Source organism: Panthera uncia (assembly GCF_023721935.1).
Source record: "Panthera uncia isolate 11264 chromosome B3 unlocalized genomic scaffold, Puncia_PCG_1.0 HiC_scaffold_1, whole genome shotgun sequence".
Classification (NCBI taxonomy): Eukaryota; Metazoa; Chordata; class Mammalia; order Carnivora; family Felidae; genus Panthera; species Panthera uncia.
Genome location: NW_026057582.1, coordinates 83,630,587 through 83,654,132, shown reverse-complemented (window position 1 = coordinate 83,654,132; position 23,546 = coordinate 83,630,587). Strand labels below are relative to the sequence as shown.

Sequence of the window (23,546 nt, the reverse complement as noted above, 5' to 3'; positions counted from 1 at the left end):
CAAAATTGAAGGCAGGTCATAATGTAGGATCCACCATATTTTCTGAACAGAAAAACCACTTAAGCCACTCTTCTTCCTGCCTTAGCAGTATGGAAAACCAAGTCTCAAGTGTTATGTAAGACTGCACAAAAAAGAATGAAGTAATTTGAAATATAACAGCCTCTCATCTGAGCTAGATGAACAGGGTTCCATCACTGGACTTGAAGTTGTTTTGTTTCCTTTTCCAACCTTTCAGTAAACCCAAGCATGGATTCACAGGGTTAACAAATGCACAATGTGGTCCAAAGACTTCTGAGACAGAAGCCAACAACAGCTTCCTTAAGAGAAAAATCCCTCTTCTCATCAAAATGTAGATTTACACATGTGAAAATGTGTAGTTTACAGAGACTCTGTTAACCTTGCATTATCTTGTCTTTATTTATAATGACTTATTATAAATGCTTCTTTATTACATCAAAGGTTTTACTGCAAAATTAGACCTTTGTTCTTTTCCAGCAAATGTACTTCACAGGATGAATTTAGATATTTAATATGTTAATTTTTAAGCATCTCTTTCATTTCATATTAGAACACATATTTGGAATTTACTCTTGCAGATTCAACTGTGCTTATGACAGTGGCTGAAACTGGAAGACATTAAAAAAAAAAAACCTTATGTCATCCATACTTGCTATTTATTTAGTCTTCTTGTTTGGAACAAAAGGTAAAGAATTTAAAAAATGCCAACATCTAAGCACCTGTTTGAAATTAAACATCAGCCCCAGCTTCCAAAATAATTTCTTTATAATTAAGCAAAAGCAGAACATGCATGTCAGTTGCTTCTTTCTTCCTGGAGCGCTCAGCAAGACGACTGCATCCTAGGAGCTTCTCTATGTTGAATCTGAGAAGTGGAACCAAAAGAAAAGCAGCTTTTTCCAATCCAAATCATGGAGGTAAAACATGTAGAGAAGAGATATCCACATTTCAAGAATAGGGAAAGTGGCTGGGTAAAAGAAGAAGGACTACCTACTCCAGGAGAAACACAGAATACCTGGAAATACAAAATAAATTAAAAACAGGGAGGTTAAGACAGGTACTTCTGCATGAGCATACTTTTAAAAATATTTAAAAACACAAAGAAAACATACTTTAGATTATACACTGTCTAAAAGAAAACGTCCAACCATAACATCGAATTCAGTACTGTCATCAGAAAAGCAGAAGCATTAGTCAGAAAAAATATATAAGCACAACAGAAAAAAATTACATTTATATAAAAACTTGTATTATAAAACAAGACACACACATATCCATTTCATATTATGCAAATGGAGTAAGGTGCCTCAAGTTTTTATAGCCCTGATTCTACACAGAACATGTGTGTTTAAAAGCAAATAAACCTTAAAAAAATAATAAAGTAATAAAAGCAGCTGTACTCCCAATTTGATAGAACTACTTGTACTCAAAGCTGTATGTATCATCTTACTTTGAAAGAAAAATTTTTTTAATGTTTATTTATTTTTGAGAGACAGAGTACAAGTGAGGGAGGGGCAGAGAGAAAGGGAGACACAGAATCCAAAGCAGGCTCCAGGCTCTGAGCTGTCAGCACAGAGCCCGACATGGTATGAACCTGTGAACCGCTAGATCATGAGCTGAGTCAAAATCGGACGCTTAACTGACTGAGCCACCCAGGCACCCCTGTATAATCTTTACTTTGAATTATCTTCAACAACTTAAGACTAACAGTGAACAATAAAAATTTTGTAAAATAGAGGCGCCTGGATGGCTCAGTCTGTGGAGCATGTGACTCTTGATCTCAGAGTTGTGAGTTCTAGCACCACGTTGCCTGAAGAGATTACTTAAGTAAATAAAACGTAAACTTTTTAAAAAAAAATTTTTTTTAATGTTTATTTATTTGATACAGAGCATGAGTGGTAGAGGGACAGATAGAGAGGGAGACAGAATCCAAAGCAGGCTCCAGGCTCTGAGCTGTCAGCACAGAGCCCGAAGCGGGGCTCGAACTCACAGACGGTGAGATCATGACCTGAGCCGAAGTCGGTCGCTCAACGGACTGAGCCACCCAGACACCCCAAACTTAAACTCTTAAATACAAAGAAGAGGGGCACCTGTGAGTTTGAGCCCCGCGTCAGACTCTGTGCTGACAGCTTGAAGCCTGCTTTGGATTCTGTGTCTCCTTCTCTCTCTGCCCCTCCCCCACTTGTACTCTGTCTCTATCAAAAATAAACAAATGTAAAAAAAAAATTTTTTTAGAAAAAGTACAGAGAAGAAACTGAGGGGGAAATGGGTAATGGGCATTGAAGAGGGCACTGTTTGGGATGAGCACTGGGTTTTGTATGTAAGCAATGAATCACAGGAATCTACCCCAAAAACCAAGAGCATACTTTACATACTTTATATGTTAGCCAATTTGACAATAAATTAAATTAAAAAAAAAAAGAAAAAAGACAGGGCGCCTGGGTGGCTCAGTTGGTTAGGCGTCTGACTTCGGCTCAGGTCATGTTCTCATGGTTCGTGGCTCAGGCCCCGCGTCGGGCTCTGTGCTGACATCTCAGAGCCTGGATCCTGCTTTGGATTCTGTGTCTCCCTCTCTCTGGCCCTCCCCAGCTCATGCTGTGTCTCACTCTCTCTTTCAAAAATAAATAAATATTAAAAAAAAAATTTTTTTTTTTTAGGGGCGCCTGGGTGGCTCATTCAGTTGAGCGTCCGACTTCGGCTCAGGTCATGATCTCACGGTTCGTGAGTTCGGGCCCCGCACTGGGCTCTGTGCTGACAGCTCAGAGACTGGAAACCTGCTTCCGATTCTGTGTCTCCCTCTCTCTGGCCCTCCCCAGCTCATGCTTTGTCTTACTCTCTCTCTCAAAAATAAATAAACATTAAAAAAAAAAAAAAGAGAAAAAAGAAATGCAACTTATTAGATAAAATCAACTTGTATCAAGTTTGATAATACTTTCATGGTACTGTTACTAGAGAGCAACAAAACTAACACTGTAATAAATGAGGTTTTGTGATAAAAAAAAAAGAAAAATTACTTAATACACAGTGTTGCCAAGAATGCGATGAAACAAGAACTATCTTAGGCTGGGACAACCTATTAAAAACATTTTCTGTAATGTGTAGAAAAACATGCATAAGGTAGATCAGAATTGCACTGTTTGTAATTATAAATAACAGTAACATCCCAGATGACCTTCTAGTCAGAACTGGCTACATTAATTATGGTACTTGTAGGCAGTTGGATACTATACAGCAGTCAAAAAGAATAAAAAAAGTTCTCTGTGTAGTACTATGAAAATTTGGTAAGAGAAGCAAAAAGAAAAATATGGATCAAAGTTTGTCATATTCTCCTTTTTGGATAAAAGGCAAGAAGTGGGAAATGTCTTTGTATTTTATTTTATTTTATTATTATTTTTTTTTTGTATTTGATTTTATATGTGGAAAGAAACTCTGGAAAGGTACATAAGAAATTAATAAAAATGGTTTTTTATTTAGTAGTAGCAGCTGCAGAAACTGAACCAAAAAAAATTAATAACAATAATAATAATAACACTTAAAAAATGTTTTTGTAAAATATAACCACAAGTAAAACAATGTGTACTATACCATGGTCACCAAATAGAAGTATGTAAAATTATCACCAGTTCATTGCTAAATATAACACTTTTTAAACTGCAAATATGTGCAAAAGTAAATCAAACAAACAAGGACAATATTAATGTAATTCCATGTACATGAGGTACCTAAAACAAAGTAGAAGAGGTAACTAGGGACTGGGGGTAGTGGGGAAGGGAGTTAATTAATTTCTGCTTGGGATGATTAATAAATTCTGGAAACAGTGGTAGTGGTTACACAAATATACATTTTTAAAAAAATGTTTACTTATTATAAATACACTTAATGCCACACAATTCTACATTTAAAAGTGGTTACAATGATACATCTTATGTATTATTTTACAATAAAAAACATGTAACAAATGCTTATGAAAAGCTGAAATAAATGAGCTTACAAAAATGGCCAATAAGCAACTGGCTAACTCGTCTTCCTGGGCCTCCATTTTTACTATGTCACATAAAAAAATACCTCAACTCTAAACTGAATTTGAGTAACCCAGGTTGAAGACAAGACAAAGTCTTAAATCAAAAATCACAAAAGGAAAATTTAAACTAACTTTAACATGGGGTTCCTGGGTGGCTGAGTCGGTTAAGTGTTAGACTTTGACTCAGGTCATGATCTCATGGTTCTTGAGTTCGAGCCCTGCATCAGGCTCTCTGCTGTCAGCTCAGAGCCCACTTGGAATCCTCTGTCTCCCTTGTTCTCTGCCTCTCCCCCTGCTCATATACACATGCTCTCTCGCTCTCTCAAAAGTACATAAACATTAAAAAAAAATTCTCTAAAATAAATTAACTAATTTTCACTATTTGTAGATGAACCAAATAGTGAGCACCAGGGTGGCTGTTGGTTGAGCAGACTTCAGCTCAGGTCATGATCTCAAGGTTCCTGAGTTCGAGACCCACATCAGGCTCTCTGCTGTGGGCGCGGTGCCCACTTCAGATCTTCTGTCTCCCACCCCTCCCCCTCCCCCTGCTTATTCTCTCAAAACTAAAATAAACATTAAAAAAATAATAATAAACGCAAAACTACTTTTCTGGGGGGGGGGGAACCCTAAAGACTCCAACAAAAAATTACTAGAACGTTATGATGTATGAATTCAGTAAAGTCTCAAGATACAAAATCTAAGAATACAAAATCTGTTGCCTTTCTATATACTAATAATATATAGTAATAATAATATATATAATATTTAGTAATAATGAAGCAGCAGAAAGAGTAATTAAGAAAACAATCCCATTCACAATTGCATCAAAAATAATCAAGTACCTAGGAATAAACTTAACCAAAGAGGTAAAAGACCTATACTCTGAAAACCACAGAACAGTGATGAAAGAAACTGAAGAAGACACAAAGAAATGAAAAGACATCTCATGCTCATGGACTGGAAGAACAAATAGTTTAAAAAAAAAATTTTTTTTTAATGCTTTTATTTTTGAGAGAGAGACAGAGCTCCAGTGGGGGTGGGGCAGAGAAAGAGGGAGACACAGAATGTGAAGCAGGCTCCAAGCTCTGAGCTGTCAGCACAGAGCCCAATGCAGGGCCCAAACCCACAAACCTGTGAGATCGTGACATGAGGTGACATGAGCCGAAGTCAGACGAACCACCCAGGCACCCCTGGAAAAACAAATATCGTGACAATGTCTATTCTACCCAAAGCAATCTACAGATTTAATGCAATCCCTATCAAAATACCGACAGCATTTTTCACAGAACTACAACAATCTTAAAATATATACAGAACCATAAAGAACCCTGAATAGCCAAATCAATCTTGAAAAAGAAAAGCAGGGGCGCCTGGGTGGCCCAGTCGGTTGAGTGTCTGACTCTTGATTTCACGGTTCATGAGATCGAGCCCCGTGTTAGCTTCTATGCTGACAGCGCAGCCTACTTGGGATTCTCTGTCCCTTTCTCTCTGTCCCTCCCCTGCTTGTGATCTGTTTCTCTCTCAAAATAAATAAATAAACTTGAAGAAGAAGAAGAAGAAGAAGAAGAAGAAGAAGAAGAAGAAAAAGAAGAAGAGGAGGAGGAGGAGGAGGAGGAGGAGGAGGAAGGGAAGAAGAAGAAAATAAAAGCAAAGTTCGAGGCATCACAATTCTAGACTTCAAATTTTATTACAAAGCTGTAGTAATCAAAACGGCATGGTACTGGCACAAAAACAGACAAACAGATCAATGGAAAAGAAACCTCAGAAATAAACCCACAATGATATGGTCAACTAGTCTTCAACAAAGAATATCCAATGGAAAAAAGTCTCTTCAATAAATAATGTTGGGAAAACTAGACAGCTACATACAAAAGAATGAAACTGGACCCCTTTCTCTTATATATATATATACATGTACACACACACACAGGAGCACGAACATGCACAAGTTGGGGAGGGGCAGAGAAACAGGGAGAGAGGGAGAGGGAGAGGGAGAGGGAAAGGGAGAGAGGGTGAGAGAGAATGAGAATGAATCCTGGGCAGAGGCTGATGTATGGCTCGAACTCATGAACCATGAAATCATGGCCTGGGCCAAAGTCAGACACACTTAACCGTCTAAGCCACCCACATGGCCCTGGACCACTTTATTACACCATACATAAAAATAAACTCAAAATGGATTGAAGACCTACATGTGAGACTTGAAACCATAAAAATCCTTGAAGAGGTTAATAATTTCACTGACATCAACCACAGCAACATTTTCCTACATATGTCTCCTACAGCAAGGGAAATAAAAGCAAAAATAAACTACTGGGACTATACCTAAATTAAAAGCTTCTGCAGAGCAAAAGAAATAATAAACAAAACAAAAAGGCAAACTACTCAATGAAAAAAATTTTTTGCAAATGACATATCTGATAAAGAGTGTCCAAAATATATAAAGAATTGATACAACTCAAAATACCAAAGAAACAAATAATCCAATTAAAAAATGGGCAGAAGACATGACTAAACATTTCTCCAAAGAAGTCATGACACATGAAAAGATGCTCAACATTAGTCATCATCAGGGAAATGCAAATCAAACTACAATGTGGGGGCACCTGTGTGTGGCTCAGTCAGTAGAACATCCAACTCTTGATCTCAGGATCATGAGTTCAAGCCCCACATTAGGCATGGAGCCTACATTAAAAAAAAAATCTACAATGAGGTATCACCTCACACCTGTCAAAATGGCTAAAATCAAAAACACAAGAAACAACAAGTGTTAGCGAGGATGTGGAGAAAAAGGAATCCTCTTGCACTGCTGGTGAGAATGCAAACTGGTGCAGCCAATGTGGAAAACAGTATGGAAGTTCCTCAAAAAGTTACAAATGGAACTACCTATGATCCAGTAAATGCACTACTCAGTATCCACTCAAAAAGTACAAACACACTAATTCAAAGGGATACAGGCACTGCTATGTTTATAGCAGCATTATTTACAATAGCCAAATTATGGAAGCAGCCGAAGTGTCCATCAACAGATGAATGGATAAAGAAGATATAGTGTATATATACAATGGAATATTACTCAGCTATAAGCTTAATGAAAGCCAAAAAGCTGAATTAGCCAAAAAGAATGAAATCTTGCCATTAGCAACAACATGGATGGAGCTAGAGAATATAATGCTAAGCAAAATAAATCAAAGCAAGACAAATACCTTGTGATTTTATTCCTATGTGGAATTTAAGAAACAAAAAGAATTAGCAAAGGAAAAAAAGAGACAAACCAACAAAGACTCTTAACTATAAAGAACAAACTGATGGTTACCAGAAGGGAGATGGGTAGTGGGATGGGTGAAATAGGTGATGGGGATTAAGAAGTGCACATGCCATGATGATCACTGCATGATGCAAGAAATTGCTGAGTCACTATATTGTACATCTGATCCAATTATTATATTGTACATCCAATATAACACTGGATATTAATTATACTGGAATTAAAATAAAGGCAAACAAATTAATTCAGAATCAAATCAGGAGAAAGAGAATTACAGAATTTGCATTGATGCAAAAGTAGAAGTAAGAGTAAAAAATACAGAAGAACCACAAAGGGCCTTTAGAACACCACAGGCAACAGAGCTGTTTCATTATATAAGCTTACTCAGGCTAATTCAAAGCTTGCATCAGTCATTAGACTGTTCTGTAGTTCAATTATAATGACAAGATAACTGGTAGTAATGTTGACAAGGAAAGAAGATACAAGCTAGTTCTTTCCAGGAGTAAATATGCTAAAAGAATTCTACGCAAACCAAACACCAAAGAAGCCTTTAAAAAGAGCACCTTTTCTGGGAATGCAAACTGGTGCGGCCACTCTGGAAAACAGTATAGAAGTTCCTAAAAAATTAAAAACAGAACTGCCCTACGAACCAGCAACTGCACTACTAGGTATCTATCCAAGGGATACAGGTATGCTGTTTCAAAGGGACACACGCACCCCAATGTTTATAGCAGCACTATCAACAATAGCCAAAGTATGAAAAGACCCCAAATGTCCATTGATGGATGAATGGATAAAGGAGATGCGATATATATATATACAATGAAGTATTATTCGGCAAACAAAAAGAATGAAATCTTGCCATTTGCAACTATGTGGATGGAACTAGAGGGTATTATGCTAAGTGAAATTAGTCAGAGAAAGACAAACATCATATGACTTCACTCTTATGAGGACTTTAAAATACAAAACAGATAAACGTAAGGGAAGGGAAGCAAAAATAATATAACAACAGGGTGGGGAACAAAACATAAGAGACTCAAATATAGACAACAAACAGAGGGTCACTGGAGAGGTTGTGAGAGGGGAGATGGGCTAAATGGGTAAGGGGCATTAAGGAATCTACTCCTGAAATCATTGTTGCACCATGTGCTAACTAACTTGGATGTAAATTATAAAATAAATTATAGAAAGAAAAAAAGAAAAAAAAAGCACACCTTTTCTTAATAGGGAACCTATATAGAGTGTCTTATAAACAAATTCCTTTAGGGGCACCTGGATGGCTCAGTTAGTTAAGTGACAGAGTCGATTTCAGCTCAGGTTGTGATCTCACAACTAGTGGGTTCAAGTCCCATGGTGGGCTGTGCTGTTAGTGCAGAGTCTGCTTGGGATTCTCTCTCTCTGTCTCTCCTTGCTCCACATGCACATGCACTCTCTCTCTCTCAAAAAATAAACAAACATTAAAATGAAGTCATACTGGGGCACCCTAGTGGCTCAGTCAGTTAAGTGTCTGAGTTTGGCACAGGTCATGATCTCGCAGTTCCAGAGTTCGAGACCTGTGTTCAGATATGTGCTGACAGCTCAGAGGCTGGAGCCTGCTTCAGATTCTGTGTCTCCCTCTCTCTCTGCCCCTCCCCCACTCACACTCTGTCTCTCTCTCTTTCAAAAATAAACATTTAAAAAATAAAAATAAAATAAAATGAGGTCATACTGGAACAGAGTGGGCTCCTAATCTAACATGACTGGTATCCTCATAAAAGAGAGAACTTAGAACACAGACACACTCACAGGCAAAATGCCATGTGAAGACTGGAGTTATGCTGCCACGAGCCAAGGAACCACCAAAAATTAGAAGAAACACATCCTTCCCTAGTACCTTCAAAGGAAGTATGACCCTGGGGTGCCTGGGTAGCTCAGTTGGTTAAGTGTCTGACTCTAGATTTCAGCTCAGTCATGAGCTCATGGTTCTTGGGATCAATCCCCATGTAGGGCTCTGAGCTGACAACAAGGAGCCTACTTGGGATTCTCTCCCTCCCTCTCTTCCTGACCCCAATACCCCTGCTTGCTCTCTCATCTCTCTTGAAATGAATAAACTTAAAAAAATTAAAAAGACAAGAAAAATAAATAAAAAATAAAGGTGTACTGAAAAGCTTTAGAAATTAAAGATTAAAATACCAATATTTATCTATAATTAAAATTTAAGTAAATATATTCGAGGAACACCTACCTGGGTGGCTTAGTCAGTTAAGCCTCTAACTTTGGCTCAGGTCATGATCTTACAGTTCATGAGTTGGAGCCCCTCACTGGGCTGTGCACTGACAGTGCAGAACCTGCTTGGGATTCCTTCTCTTCCTCTCTCTGCCCCTGTCCCACTCTCTCTCTCAAAATAAATAAACTTAAAAAAAAAAATAATATACTCGAAAATCTGCCTAATAACATTTATATTTTATCAGTTGATCTTCAATCTAAGTCTGTACCTTTTTTCCTTTATCCAATAAAAATTACTAGTTTGGGCAAATGATCATTTTTTTCTTTTTTTATACTTAATACACTGATTTTGTTGAGAATATAAGATTTAACTTAAATGTATATAATTTCTAATCACTTGTGATGCTCATTTTCTGTTGAAGCTTATTGTTCCACTTCTATAAGCTATGTTTTGAGCCGCTTAAACAGTATCTGAAAGCATTAGCCACTATTACTCACTTGCCAAATCCTGACTTCAGAATTTTATTTTCTTCTCGAGAGGAATATAAAAGCACCTGGAAGCCAAAGAAAATGTTCTTCCTGTGATAAGGAAAAATAAAAAAGAGCATTACAGAAAGGATACAGCCCTCACTTGTGCTATATGCCTCTGGGGGCAAAACTATTCCAATGAACCAAGGTATTTTAAAAAACATCACTATCAAAAACTACTCAAAAGGAATAGAAAGAAGTTACTCTCTATCTGCACTGGCCCTCATTTTATACAGATTTTATAATTTTAACTAATTTCAAAACTCTTGGATCAGTGGTTCTCAAGTTTTCAAGGAACACAGTTCCCACTGAGAATCTGATGATGCTATGGTCCCTCTTCTCACAAAAGACCTGTGCTTTACTATAGATGACCACACCCCTGTTTTAAGGTAGGAAGGAATAATGTTCTATTCCTTTCCTCTGCCCCATGTATCTTCTTTCTTCTTCATGAAATCGAAGGGAAAAACAAACAAACAAAAAACAAAAAAACAAAGACTCCTGAGAAAAGCAAGAGAAAGGTCTTATTTAGAAGCCCTTTCTTTACCTGACATTTCCAGCTTTGCTAAATCAAGAGTCAGCAAAGACCATACCAGAAACACTCATTCGTATTATGACATGTCAGTCGAACCAACGTGACAATTTTAAACAGGCTTCACCAATTCCGAAACCTACCTGTTCGGTAACTTTCGAAGAATTTAACTGAAAGACCGAATGAGAGGTTATAAAAACCCAAATTACAAAGAGACCCCAGACACAAGAACCGAATACTGACAGTATTACACTTCGCGACCCCACCACATCACACAAATTGCGTTCTAGTAATATCTCCAAAACTCTCATTCTCTCTATAAAAGATAAATAAATAAAAATTGTACACCGACTTTTAGCTCTTGGAAACAAACAACGGTGAATTCTACCGAGACCTTGAGACAGCCGAGATTAATGCGCCATTAAGCCACTACCAGGTCATGCAAGGACAAAGGTGCTTACTCGCATCTTAAAGTTTGAGAGATGGGAGTGGGAACGAATGGATAGGTAACAAGAGAACGTGAATGATACACACAAATTAAATCCCGGGGTGGGGGGGCTTGTTACACCAAATCTCAAGGTCAACGGAGAAGGGACACTAATTATTCAAGGCTGCAACAAGCCTCGATAGATGTCGGAGACTCACGCAAAACAGCGGGCAGGAAGCCGTGAGGCGAGGAATATAGATAAATCAATAAAATAAACATATTCTTTAAAAGATAAAGCTCTGGACAACGCAGACGCTGGTAGATATACACCCGCGTGGGTGCAGTCAACGGGGAATAAGCCGAAAACACAAAGGCAGCCAAAAAGAACCGAGAAGGGCATCGGCGGGTCGAAGTGTCGGTGCGACACACCCCGGAAGGCTAGTACCACCGCCCTGAGACAGCGCGGAAGGAAATCCGTGTCAGGCCAAGGCCCGCGCCAGCCGCAGGCAGGCTCTGCGCGCTCCCGTCCCCTATCGGACTGGACCGCGCCACCTCCTGCTAGTTCCCTCATCGCCGGCTTTCTCGACTTACCTCGCACCAGTCAGCAGAAGCACTCGACCGTCCGGGGGCCTCTCCGCCCCCGGCCCAAAGGCCGGCTCCCGGCGGTGCGCCTCACTCCGCCATCTTCACTCCTTCCCAAATCCGCCAACCCTGCGGCAGCTGCTTCCACAAGCCCCGCCCCCGTCTCTGCCGTTGAGTCCTCACTGGATAACGACTTGCGCAAGCGCCCTCTTTTCCCCCTGTAGGTTGGACGGAATGTACGTCAATCAATAACGCCGGCCCATCTCTTTTCCATCTATCCTTTTGTCGGATTGGGTCCCAGGGTTGAGGTAATAGGAAAAGACGTTGTTGTAATTCACTTGTTAGGAATGTAAAATTATTTCCACGTAGAAGATGTGTCACTTCTTGGAAGCGTAGTCTGGTTAGGCCGTATGACTTTTTAAAGCCACCGTTAGGTTCAACTATACTGCTAATAATTTCATTCTCGGGCCGGGAGCTTTTAATCCTGCGCATGACACCACACCTAGGCAGACAATTTAATAGCTCCAGTTTCTATCTGACTGTCTGACCTGTTTCTACTCCTAAAGGGTCCAAACGTCAGACCCCTGTTTACAGCTCTGGTCAGTACACGAGAGCAGATTAGGGTCCTTCTGCCGAATGTCATACGTTATAACTGACAGTTTTGTTGCTTCCTACACTCAGCTGTAGGGCTCTTCAGATATTTTCTTCAAGGATTGTTCCGAGAGGCGGGTAGGGTAATTAGAAGTTACTCTTAGGCTGTGCGGCGGAGGGCTCCCGTGTAGGAGGTGTAGGTCCTCAAACACCAGTACGACTGTCAAACGGGCTGCTTTCCAGAAGAATGGATTCCTAAGGCTGCACCTCCCTGAGATACAATTTCCAAAGTCCTCGGATGGAGCCAAGGAGTCCTATTTTTACAGAAACTTATAAAGGGCAACTACGGGAAAACCTACTGTTAATAATATCATACCTAATGGTGAGACTTCATACTTCCCCTTTAAGATCAGAAACAAGGCAAGTGAGGACACAGGCTCCCTTCACCTCTATTCAACATGGTACTGGGGGGTGTGTGTGGCCAGTGCAAAAAGGCAAGCAAACAAAAGGCATCCAGATTGGAAGAAACAAAACTATCTTTATTTGCAGGTGACGTGATCCTCTGTAGAAAATCATAAGGAGTACACACACAGAGGAAAAACAAAAACAAGACTAATGGAACTTATATGTTTAATAAGATTGCAGGCTACAAGATCAGTATACAAAAATCAACTGTTATTTCTCTACATTAATAACAAAAAATGAAATTAACGCATTCACAATAGCATCAAAAAGAATAAAATACTTAGGAAAAAATTTAGTATAACATGTTGAAGATTTATACACCAAAAATATAAAACACACCGAGAGAAATTAAGATCTAAAAAAGTAAAGACACTTTCCATGTTCATGGATTGTTAGATTCAATATTAAGATAACAGTTCTCAATTTGATTAGATTCAATGCAATACCTGACAAAATCCTAGCACTCTTTTTTTTGTAGAAACTAACAAGCTGATCATGAAATGTATAATGAAATATAAAAGTCCCAGAATAGCTAAGACAATTTTGAAAAAAAAAAAAAAAAGTCAGAATTATACTACCAGATTCAAAACTGACTACAAAGCTATAGTTATTGAGACAGTGTAATATTCATGAGGATAGGACTACAGAATCCATAGAATAGATTTGGGGATCCAGAAACAAACCCTTCGATTTATAGTCAAATTTTTAAAGTTTATTTTCTTTGAGAGAGAAAGTGTGAGTGGGGGAGGGGAGAGAGAGAGAGGGAAAGAGAATCCCAAGCAGGCTCCTTACCGTCAGCGCAGAGCCTGATGTGGGGCAAGAACCCACGAACTGGGAGATCATGACCTGAGCTGAAGTTGGATGCTTAATTGACTGAGCCACCCAGGCACCCCATAGTCTTTTTGACCAAGATGTCAAGATAAGTAATTGGGGAAAGAGTAGTCTCTTTATTTGTTTGTTTATTTTTTATGTTCATTTATTTTTGAGAGAGAAAGAGACAGAGCATGAGCAGGGGAAGGGCAGAGAAAGAGGGAGACACAATCCAAAGCAGGTTCCAGACTCTTAGCTGTCAGCACAGAGCCCAGTGTGGGGCTCAAACTCATGGACAGTGAGATCATGACCTGAGCCAAAGTTGGATGCTTAACCAACTGAGCCACCCAGGTACCCCTAGGATAGTCTCTTCAATCCAGGATATTGGCAGGGTCGATTGATATTTAGCTCAGTTATTAAAATATTAAAATGCTTCCACACTTGCTCTAGAGTACCATTGTCCCAAACCCAAGTTTTCCTTGCCTGCCTCCTCTTACACTCAGGACTCTCCCGAACATACCTTCTATCAGCAACCGAAGGGTTTACTGCCCAGCATAGCAGAGGATCTCTGGGACTCAGCTTTAACCGTACATTCTGATAGATCAGTGTAGTACTAGCTAAAAAATATTTTGAAAATCATTCCCCAATATAGATAGTTTTCTTCCTAGGGCACTGGCAAATAGAAAAGAACCAAATACAAAACCATAAAATAGTGTCAACAGGTATTATACAGAGTGTTTCTCATTTATTTCCTCTTCCTAACAATCATGTCCTTCATGTTTAAAAATTCTGCAGATATACCTATGTGTGTTCCTACACACACACACACACACACACACACACACACACCAAAAACAAAAATAAAAATAAAAACTACTTTTGTAAGATACTGTTATATATACATGGAGAACGTAGCAATTATGTTATGAACCAATTAGGCAGGAATTCAAGATCATCTGGGTAAACCTCTGTTGTAATTTAGTAATTCTGCAAGATTCCTGACAAAAATGTTCATTAAAGATTTTCCTTAAGCAATTCTAGCAACTAAGGGCTAGGGAATGCACTAGTATTGGCAATATCCTGTTCCTCATTTGAATAGTATTATAATTATTAAGAAATTCTTCCTTGGGGCACTGGGCTAGCTCAGTCAGTGGAGCATGTGATTCTTGATCTTGGGGTTATGAGTTTGAGCCCCATGTTGGGGGTAGAGATTACTTTAAAAAATAAATTTGAATTTAAAAAATAAATTCTAGGGTTGCATGCTTGGCTCAGTTGGTTAAGCGTCTGATTCTTGACTTTGGCTCAGGTCATGATCTCACAGTTCATGAGTTTGAGCCCTGTGTTGGGTTCTGTGCTGACATCATGGAGCCTGCTTGGGATTCTCTGTCTCCCTCTCTTTCTGTCCCTCCCCTCTCTCTCAAAAATAAATAAATAAACATTAAAAAAAAAGAAATTCTTCCTTACAACAAGTTGGAACCTATAAACCTACCACTTCCATCCACTGTTAATAAATCTTATATATAATGCTTAATGTGTCAGGCACTCATTTAATCTTCATAACAACCCATGAAGTTGATACTGTGATCATCATCATCTTAACAGTTGAGGAAAAGGACACAGAAAGGATATGTGAATCGCTGAAGTTCATGTGCCTGATTAAGGGGCAGAACCAGGATCTGAACCCACCTAATCAGTTTCCAAAGTCCATGCTCTTTTTCCCCCCTAAGTCTATGCTCTTAAATTATACATTAGACTACCTAATTCTGTCATCTAGAAAAATAACATTAGAGCCTTTCAAGAATATATCCTTAACTACCTGGATATAGCTACTTTATTTTCTTTTCTCTACGTTAAAGCCTCGGTTCCTACAATTGCCCAAGACAGTAAGTTGTCCTGAACCCCTTGCCACATTGTTCCTTGGGAATACATCAGTTTGTCAATGACCTTAAAAGGTGATGGTCTTGGGGGCACCTAGCTGGCTCAGTTGGAAGAGCATATGACTCTTGATCTTGGGTCGTGAGTTTAAGCTCCACAAGGGATGTAGTGATTAAATAAATAAAACTTAATACATAGGTTCCTCTTTCTTGCCATCTCTCTTTTTGGCTTAAATATAGGAATTGATATTTATGCTTATTAAAAATCTAGATTGCTGGGGTTGCCTGACTGGCTCAGTCAGGAGCATGTGACTCTTGGTCTCGGGGTTGTGAGTTCAAGCCCTATGTCGGGTGTAGAGATTACTTAAAAAATTAAACCTTAAAAAAAAAAGTCTAGATTGCTGGAGAGTAAAATGATTAAGAGTATCCACTCTGCAATCAGAGTTCCTAGGCTTGAATCCACGCTCTACCACTAACTAGCTGTGTGACTTTGATCTTGGGAAAAAACCATTTAGCTTCTCTGTGTCTTAATCCCTTCACCTGTAAAATGGTGATAATAATGATAACTTGCTTCCTACGGTTGCTGTGGGGATTAGAGTTAACATCTGTCACACATACAGAACAGTACCTTGCATATAGTAAATGCCACATAAATATTAGCCACTATTGATTGAACACAAACTCTTAAGATGATTTAGTCTCTATTCTTCCATGGAGGGACTTGTATTAACCATTTTTACAGCTTTATGTTACTTAAAAAAATTAGTAAACATCACACTTCTATGTCTTTGTCCTTGGATGCTGAAAAGGATTGGATGATAGAAAAGTGCATGGCATGACAGATTTTCCTTAAATCCAATACTTTTATTTTAAACCTTTTATTTTAAACAGCTATATTGAGCTATAATTCACATACCATACCATCCACCCATTTGAACAGTACAATACAATGGCTTTTAGAATACTCACAAAATTGTGCATTCATCAACACAATTTTAGAATATTTTCATTACTCCAAAAAGAAACTCCATACCTCCTGGCTGTCACTCCCCAATCTCCCATCCAGGCCTTGGAATCATACAGTATTTACCCTTTTGTGACTGACTTATTTCTTAGCATAATATTCTCAAGGTTCATCGATGTTATAGCATGTGTCAGAATTTCCTTCCCTTTTAAGGCTGAATGATATTTCATTGTATGTATATGCTATGTTTTGTTTTTCCATTTACGTGTCAAGAGGCATTTAAGTTGGGGCGCCTGGGTGGCGCAGTCGGTTAAGCGTCCGACTTCAGCCAGGTCACGATCTCGCGGTCTGTGAGTTTGAGCCCCGCGTCAGGCTCTGGGCTGATGGCTTGGAGCCTGGAGCCTGTTTCCGATTCTGTGTCTCCCTCTCTCTCTGCCCCTCCCCTGTTCATGCTCTGTCTCTCTCTGTCCCAAAAATAAATAAAAAACGTTGAAAAAAAAATAAAAAAATAAAATAAAAAAAAAAAAAAGAGGCATTTAAGTTGTCTCCACCTCTGGCTATTCTGAAAAGTGCTACTATGAACATGGGTATATGAATGATCTCTTGAAGATCCTGCTTTTAGTTATTTTGGGCATATGCTGATAAGTAGAATTTCTGGATTGTATGGTAATCCTATTTTTAATTTTTTATGGAACTGCCATACTGTTTTCCATAGCAACTGCATCCATATTACATTCCTACCAACAGTGCTCCAGGGTTCCACAATTGGGTTGTCTTTTTACTACTGAGTTGTAATTTATATATTGTAAGTACAAGTCCCTTATCAGAGATATGATTTGCTAATATTTTCTCCCATTCTTTTCACTTTCTGGATGGTGTCCTTTGAACCACCAAACCGTTAAATTTTAATGATGTCCAGTTTATCTACTTTTTATTTGTTGTACTTTTGGTGTCCTATCTGAGAAACCATTGCCTAATCCAAGGTCATAAAGATTTATGCCTATATTTTCTTCTGTAAGTTTTAGCTCTTACACTTAGGACTGGATACATTTTGAGGTGATTTTGTTGTTTTTTTTTTTAATGGTGTGAGGTAGGGATCCAACTTTATTCTTTGCATGAGGGTATCCAGTTGCCCCAGTTATACCAAAGACTGTTGTCTCCCCCATTGGATTGTTTTGGCATTCCTGTTAAAGATCAATTGATCATATATGTGAGGACTTATTTCTAGACTCACAATTCCAGTCCATTTCTCCATAATCTATTCTTATGCCAATACACAGTGTTTTGATTACTCGAGTTTTGTAGTAAGTAAATTTTTCAACTGGGAAATGTGATTCCTCCAATTTTGTTCTTCTCTTTCCTGAAAAAGAAAAATGTTCTCTTAACACCGGTATTTATTTATTTATTTATTTTTGACAATGATCTTTTAGATTCTTGGTGCATGATTATTCAACTACCATCTTCAAATACAACTATAATATAATCAAATATTCTCCATCTTCAACATATAAATATTTATTTATCTCATTGATCTGATGTATAAATTTAACAACTGTTTGAAATAAGTGGAAGGAGAATAATTTGGCATATTCAATTATTTGCCAAACACATCAGCACCCTGGTTACCATCAAATTCTTTTCCATGTCTTCACAAACCACGTAATGACCCATTCTAATATTTTCCCAAGGAATAGCAGTGTCTGACTGGCTCAGTCAGTAGAGCATGCAACTCTTGATCTCAGGGTTGTGAGTTCAAGCCCCACATTAAATGTAGAGATTCTAAATAAATAACCTTAAAAAAATAATAAAAAGTAAAATAAAATTTTCCCAGGGAATAATGTCAAACAGATGAGTGGATCATTAATGAAATCTTCTCTTTTCCCCTTTTGCAAACTTTGCTGATATCTGCCTCTTTCTGTTCTCTAGCCATCCCCCAATATCTATGATATCTCATAGATTAGAACTCCTGGGCACAGGTGAGGAGTGCACAGAATACAGTTATTTTTTGCACACACACATTGTATGCTACCCCAGATTTGTGATTCTGTCTCTACATCTGCCAGGAAGAGGCAGCAGGCAGCACAAAATACATCCAAAATTTAGCACATGCATTCTTCTAAAAATGAGTTTTATTCAGAAGTTGAGTCAGTTCTTAGAAAATGTTTCATAAAGGGGCACCTGGGTGGCTCAGTCGGCTAAGCATCTGACTTCAGCTCAGGTCATGATCTTCTGGTTCATGGGTTCGAGCCCTGCATCGGGCTCTGCACTGACAGCTCAGAGCCTGGAGCCTGCTTTGGATTTTGTGTGTGTGTCTCTCTCCCACTGTCCCTTTTCCACTCATGCTCTGTCTCTCTTGGTCTCTCTCTCAAAAATAAATAAAACATTAAAAAAGTGTTTCATAAAATCATGGAAGTCTCCATGTCACCTTTCTCCCAGCTGTCATTCTGCAGAGAATATTTTAATAACTACTAGAAATTTTCTCTTCCATTATTGGCAGAACCACAACTCCTACCCTCAAGAAATTCAGCATCATGGAAAATAATGCTTTCTCTCCATAATCTATACAGTTGTTTGCAGATATAAGCCTCTAACCCACGTCACCATTTGATGTCACTATCAACCATTTCTTTTTCAAAAGTGAGAAGGAAAAAGATATGACATCTGTATAAAATTAGACAGGAGTCACTGAGCTCAACCAGGGCACATAGTATTGAGCACATAGATTCAAGTATAGCCTGAATGCCATGAATTAATGTTAAAAATTTCTTTTTATTATCAGTGATGTTTCACTTAATTTCCATTTTATTGAAGTTTACACCCATAAAAACTAGCACTTTTTAGACCCTTCTTAATGACTTGAGGTCTTTTTTATAAACTGATGCTGCAATGCCTTCGGGGTTAATGACCTATTTAGGATTAGTCTACACAGGACTGTTTACTGAGCTATTTAGTTTTTTTATATGGTCTCCTTTGTCAGGAGCCCTTCCTGGTTGTCAGCATACTATTTTTTACTGTAGCCACAAGACTGCTGTTCCTATGGCCATGATCAGTAACATTAAGTTTTCTCCAAAACGGTCACTTCATCTATTTTGCACTTTCACCGAATCCTAACATTAGATTCAACATGAAACAAAACTTAAACACCGTGCAAGTCATTGGAATGAACTTTTGAGGCAGAGGGATGGGAAAGGACAAGAGGGTATTGTGTTAGAATTTGTATGATTGATTCCAGCTATCATTACTACTTTGGGTCCTGTAGCATGCCATTAAATCTAAAAAGAGATATTCGTACCCTACAGACGAAGCAGTCACTGAGTCTTAAAAGATATGAAAAGCCGTGTAACAACAACTGGGTATAATACGTCACTGAGGCTGCACAGGCATGAGGGGGTGGACAACTTAATATCATGCAATAAACATACAGCCTACTTTTAGAGGTCTTTTCTATATTTAAAAAGCCAGGGAGTCAAGAACAGAAGTGGAATCCTACCTGGAGTGAATGGAAAGTGACTGAAGTAACAAAGCTGTGCCCAGAGACACACAGTACACACCCCTAGGATGTGAATGTCCCCACATCCTATGCCCAGGCAGCAGTAGAGCAAACATGCATTTGATAGTACAGATGTAAACCTGAATAAAGGAAACACGGTTTGGGATTTCAAACTTGAAGAAGGGGACTGAGTTCTATAAAATTCTTAGAAACACATGGACAAAATCAAGTTATTTTGTTTTAACCACAAGTATTTATTGATGGATCAAAGAATACAATTTTAATGGAACAGTAAGGCACAACCGTGGATTCAAACAGTTTGCTATACAGCCAAAAGGAGGAAAAAGCCATAAACTTAGGAACTTTAAATATGCAAGTCAAGGAGCCTCTGAAGTACCTCTCTAACAGACCAGTGTCAGCAAATTCTTCCCTTTTATACATTTCCTATAATACATCACTTGATCACAAAGTTAGACCGATACTTCATTAAGAATTTCTCAGTCATTTATACTTGAGTCATCCAGCCTGGCCACTCCTGTTTCCCACCCTTCCCAATCCCTATGCAGCATTTCTGTTTTTAAGCAATTCCCTTCTTGGATAGCCTTCCAAAGCAAGGAAACAAGCAAGCAAGCAATCAATGAGTCAGAGAAAATCGGCCAAGGGCAGATATATAAAGACTCATAAACAGATGTTAGGATGACAACAGCCTGATTCAGACAGGTCGATACCAAGCTGGATAGGCAGAGAAGTTGCTCTGGCTCATGCAAAAGCCTGTAATGCCACTTCAGGTCGTGCCACTGGTGCCAGACTCCTTGTTTCCAAGATATTAGTGATTTACAAGAGGAGCTAGGAAGTCAACGTAACCAGGTAGCTAATAATAATACATTCAGTGCTTTGGACCTCTTTTAGGAGCCGACTATGGCTTCCAGCATTAATATTTGCCAACGGTAAAATTCAGAGAGAATTTTGTGCAAAACATCAAGACACTGAAGATAACCTTTAAATCTCTTGGACTGGGATGAATTAGGCACTTCCATTACACTAATCTTTCAGTTTGGAAATGTGAATTGAAAAACATTCCAGGGCACATAACACTGAGGCATAAACCATGCTGCAGAAGTGGGGACATACCAGGCTTTTAGAATGCCCAGGCTCCTTGTTCAAAAAGCCATGAGAAAGGCCCCAAGCATATTGGCAGAGCAGCCATTCTGGTGGTGATGATGCCCCCAAACTAAACAAACCTGCAGGCATATGGCTATTTTCTGAAGAGTCAACACTGTACTAACATGAGTAGCCACGTAGGTGTGTATATTGATAATCAGAGGCCAGAGGTAGAGCGACCTGGGCAAGCCACCTAGCACACTTGGCTCTACACCTCTCACCAAGGCCACTACCTTTCAAGAAGAACATCCCCAACCAACGGCCCTTTGATGACAGAGCAGAGTGCAGGGGACCAGAGATGATCATTTTTCTGAGAGAAATGTTGGTTATGGAAAACCTCCTGGAGAGGCAACATCCCAGAGACCCATTTAAGAATGAAGATAGACAAAAACTGCCAGACCACTGCACTATCCTGCCAAGTGAGAAATACATTTAACAGGCATAGTTTAGGGTGCCAAGTAGAACACAGGGACTGAAGCTTAAAGAAAAGCAGGGAGATTGAAAGACAAAGTGAATGATCTGTTGGGTGAGAGAGAGGTAGAAAGCGAGGGATGAAAAAAGATATAAAAAAAAGATGAAGGAGCATGCCAAAGCCTGGCTGGAGGGAAGGCAGCACGGTTTCATCTACATCCAGTGAAAGAGCTTTGCTGGTTGGTTCTTGGCAGGAGTCCCTCTCTCACTTTCTCAGACTGGATGGACATGTGGCATTCAGCAGCAAACCAGGGGAGATGGTATTTAGAAATGGAGATAACTGGCGAATGATACTGAACAGAAATAGACGGGTGTACCATTCTGTAATGCCCTGTTTATACACCAAAGGCAGGTTTGTGTTGACAGACCGTATTTGGGGTTCTCATGCAACAGCAGTAGTACTTGGGGAGAAGGTGGAATGATGGGGTGGAGGTGGGGCTGGTGGTGAGGAGGACTCTCAAGTTCCAGTTCTTAAATACTCAAAAGCAAGAACAGTTTGGTCTCAGTCCTTTAGTGAAGAAATCGGATGCTCATTTTCTGTTCTACGTCCACCTTCTCCAAAACCTGGAAAGAACAAAACAAAACAAAACCCAATTACAGTTATGCAGGTCAAAAGAGGTGATACTGTCCCAAGTTCTTATCTGAATGTTTTTCTCCCTCCCTCCTGTACAACAATTTTAAAGCTTTTCAACATTTTCAAACCAAGAGGTGACTGACTGACCTTAACAAACTCTGTAAAAGAGATGGCGCTGTCCCCATCCTGATCAGCCTCCTGGATGGTCCTGTCTGCAATGCTGCCCAGCTGCTCATCTGAGATATTTACTCCGACCATCATACGTAGCACCTGCAAGACCAAGAGCCAGGAATTACAGGAGACTTGGGGGTCAGGGGAACTCTTTTATGAAGATTAAAGGAAAATTCACTCCCACCCTCTTTTCCTTTGATGTCCTTAAATACAACGGCCAGAAAGCTGAAACCCTTGTCTTCTCATCTAGGCCATTCTAGATAAAGATGTGAGCAGAACTCTTTGGCAAGGTCACTGGATAGGAAGGCAAAGTTTCACTGGGGGAGAGTCGTTTGCATTTTGCTCTTCCCGTTCTTCCTGTCTGGAATATAAATATGATGCTTTCGTGGCATAGCAGCCATCTTGCGACTATGAGGTGAAAGTCGTATTGCTATGCATGCCAGAGCAAGAATACAGAAGCCTGATTCCTGGACGTCACTCAGGTACAGCACCAACCCAGATAATCTATCCCAAGATTTCTTATTGCATGAGGCAAACTAGTTCCTTATTGGTTTAAGTCAGTTTGGTGGAGCTTAATAGGAACCCCATTGGAATGTAGTAGTCCTCTTTGAAGCAGTGGATTATATTAAACCAGCTATTTCTCAAGTATAACCAAGAAACATAAAGACCTTTGAAGGCTTAAATACTAAATCCTTCTTTTGAGAAAAATGACAAAAATATTTAAAGGGCTACAGTAAAGAGAATTTGAACACTGTTTCACCAAATTTGTTTCACACATAACCAAGAACCCCCCTCTCCTCAATTCTTTAGGGCATAAATATACTCTGGAAATTGCTACTTTAAGCACAATAAGCAACCGTAGTGATATGAAACGAGGGACAGGGTGCTTTTGTGATGCCTCACATTACTGTAGTCAGCCACCTCTGTCTTCAGAGATAAGAGTTGAGCTTTTTTCCACAGGAAAGAAAGGCCTTCCAGCCCAGCTGTTCACAAGCCTTCCTTTCCCCCACCTCTTACATCCTTATCCAATCTCATGACACAGACTTTTAAAAAAAGAGCTGAAATATGGATTTGCATCAACACTGGTTATTTCTTTTCACAAACTGATTCTTGAAAATTGGAAGGTGTACGTTTGGGGTACATATTGAAGGATTAATAGAAAGAGGCAATCCTGGCAAAAATAATAAATGGACAAGTCATTTGCCATCTTCCCTGATCGTCTGTGGCTGACTAGAAAAATTCATCCTCAAATAGCACCTTCTTCAGATCTGCGTCCAATTATTCCTGAGGTGTTTTATTTTTAGAATTAGAGAACTGCATTGAGCATGTGTGCTCTGTGGGGATAGGAGTGGTGTTGTCTGAGGAATCACTCATACAATCTGTTCAAGAGAACAAGA

The 23,546-nt window shown here is 39.1% G+C and overlaps 1 protein-coding gene and 1 long non-coding RNA gene across 3 annotated transcripts in view; both read right to left on the bottom strand.

Moving 5' to 3' along the window:
* Nucleotides 1-765: 765 nt before the first annotated feature.
* Nucleotides 766-11,753, bottom strand: LOC125909887 (uncharacterized). The gene is made up of 3 exons (XR_007453795.1): nucleotides 11,588-11,753; nucleotides 10,011-10,091; nucleotides 766-1,030 (listed from the first exon to the last, which is right to left on the bottom strand). It is a non-coding gene; the product is annotated as an uncharacterized LOC125909887 (long non-coding RNA).
* An 8,249-nt stretch (nucleotides 11,754-20,002) lies between these two features.
* The window catches only part of CHP1 (calcineurin like EF-hand protein 1), a 46,033-nt gene continuing 42,489 nt past the window's right edge, over nucleotides 20,003-23,546 (bottom strand). For both annotated transcript variants that reach the window (XM_049613398.1, XM_049613399.1), the window contains 2 exons: nucleotides 22,126-22,248; nucleotides 20,003-21,968 (listed from right to left, as the gene is read on the bottom strand). In XM_049613398.1, coding sequence (XP_049469355.1) covers nucleotides 21,915-21,968; nucleotides 22,126-22,248 — 177 coding nt within the window. In that variant the 3' untranslated portion in view covers nucleotides 20,003-21,914. The remainder of the gene's footprint in view (nucleotides 21,969-22,125; nucleotides 22,249-23,546) is intronic.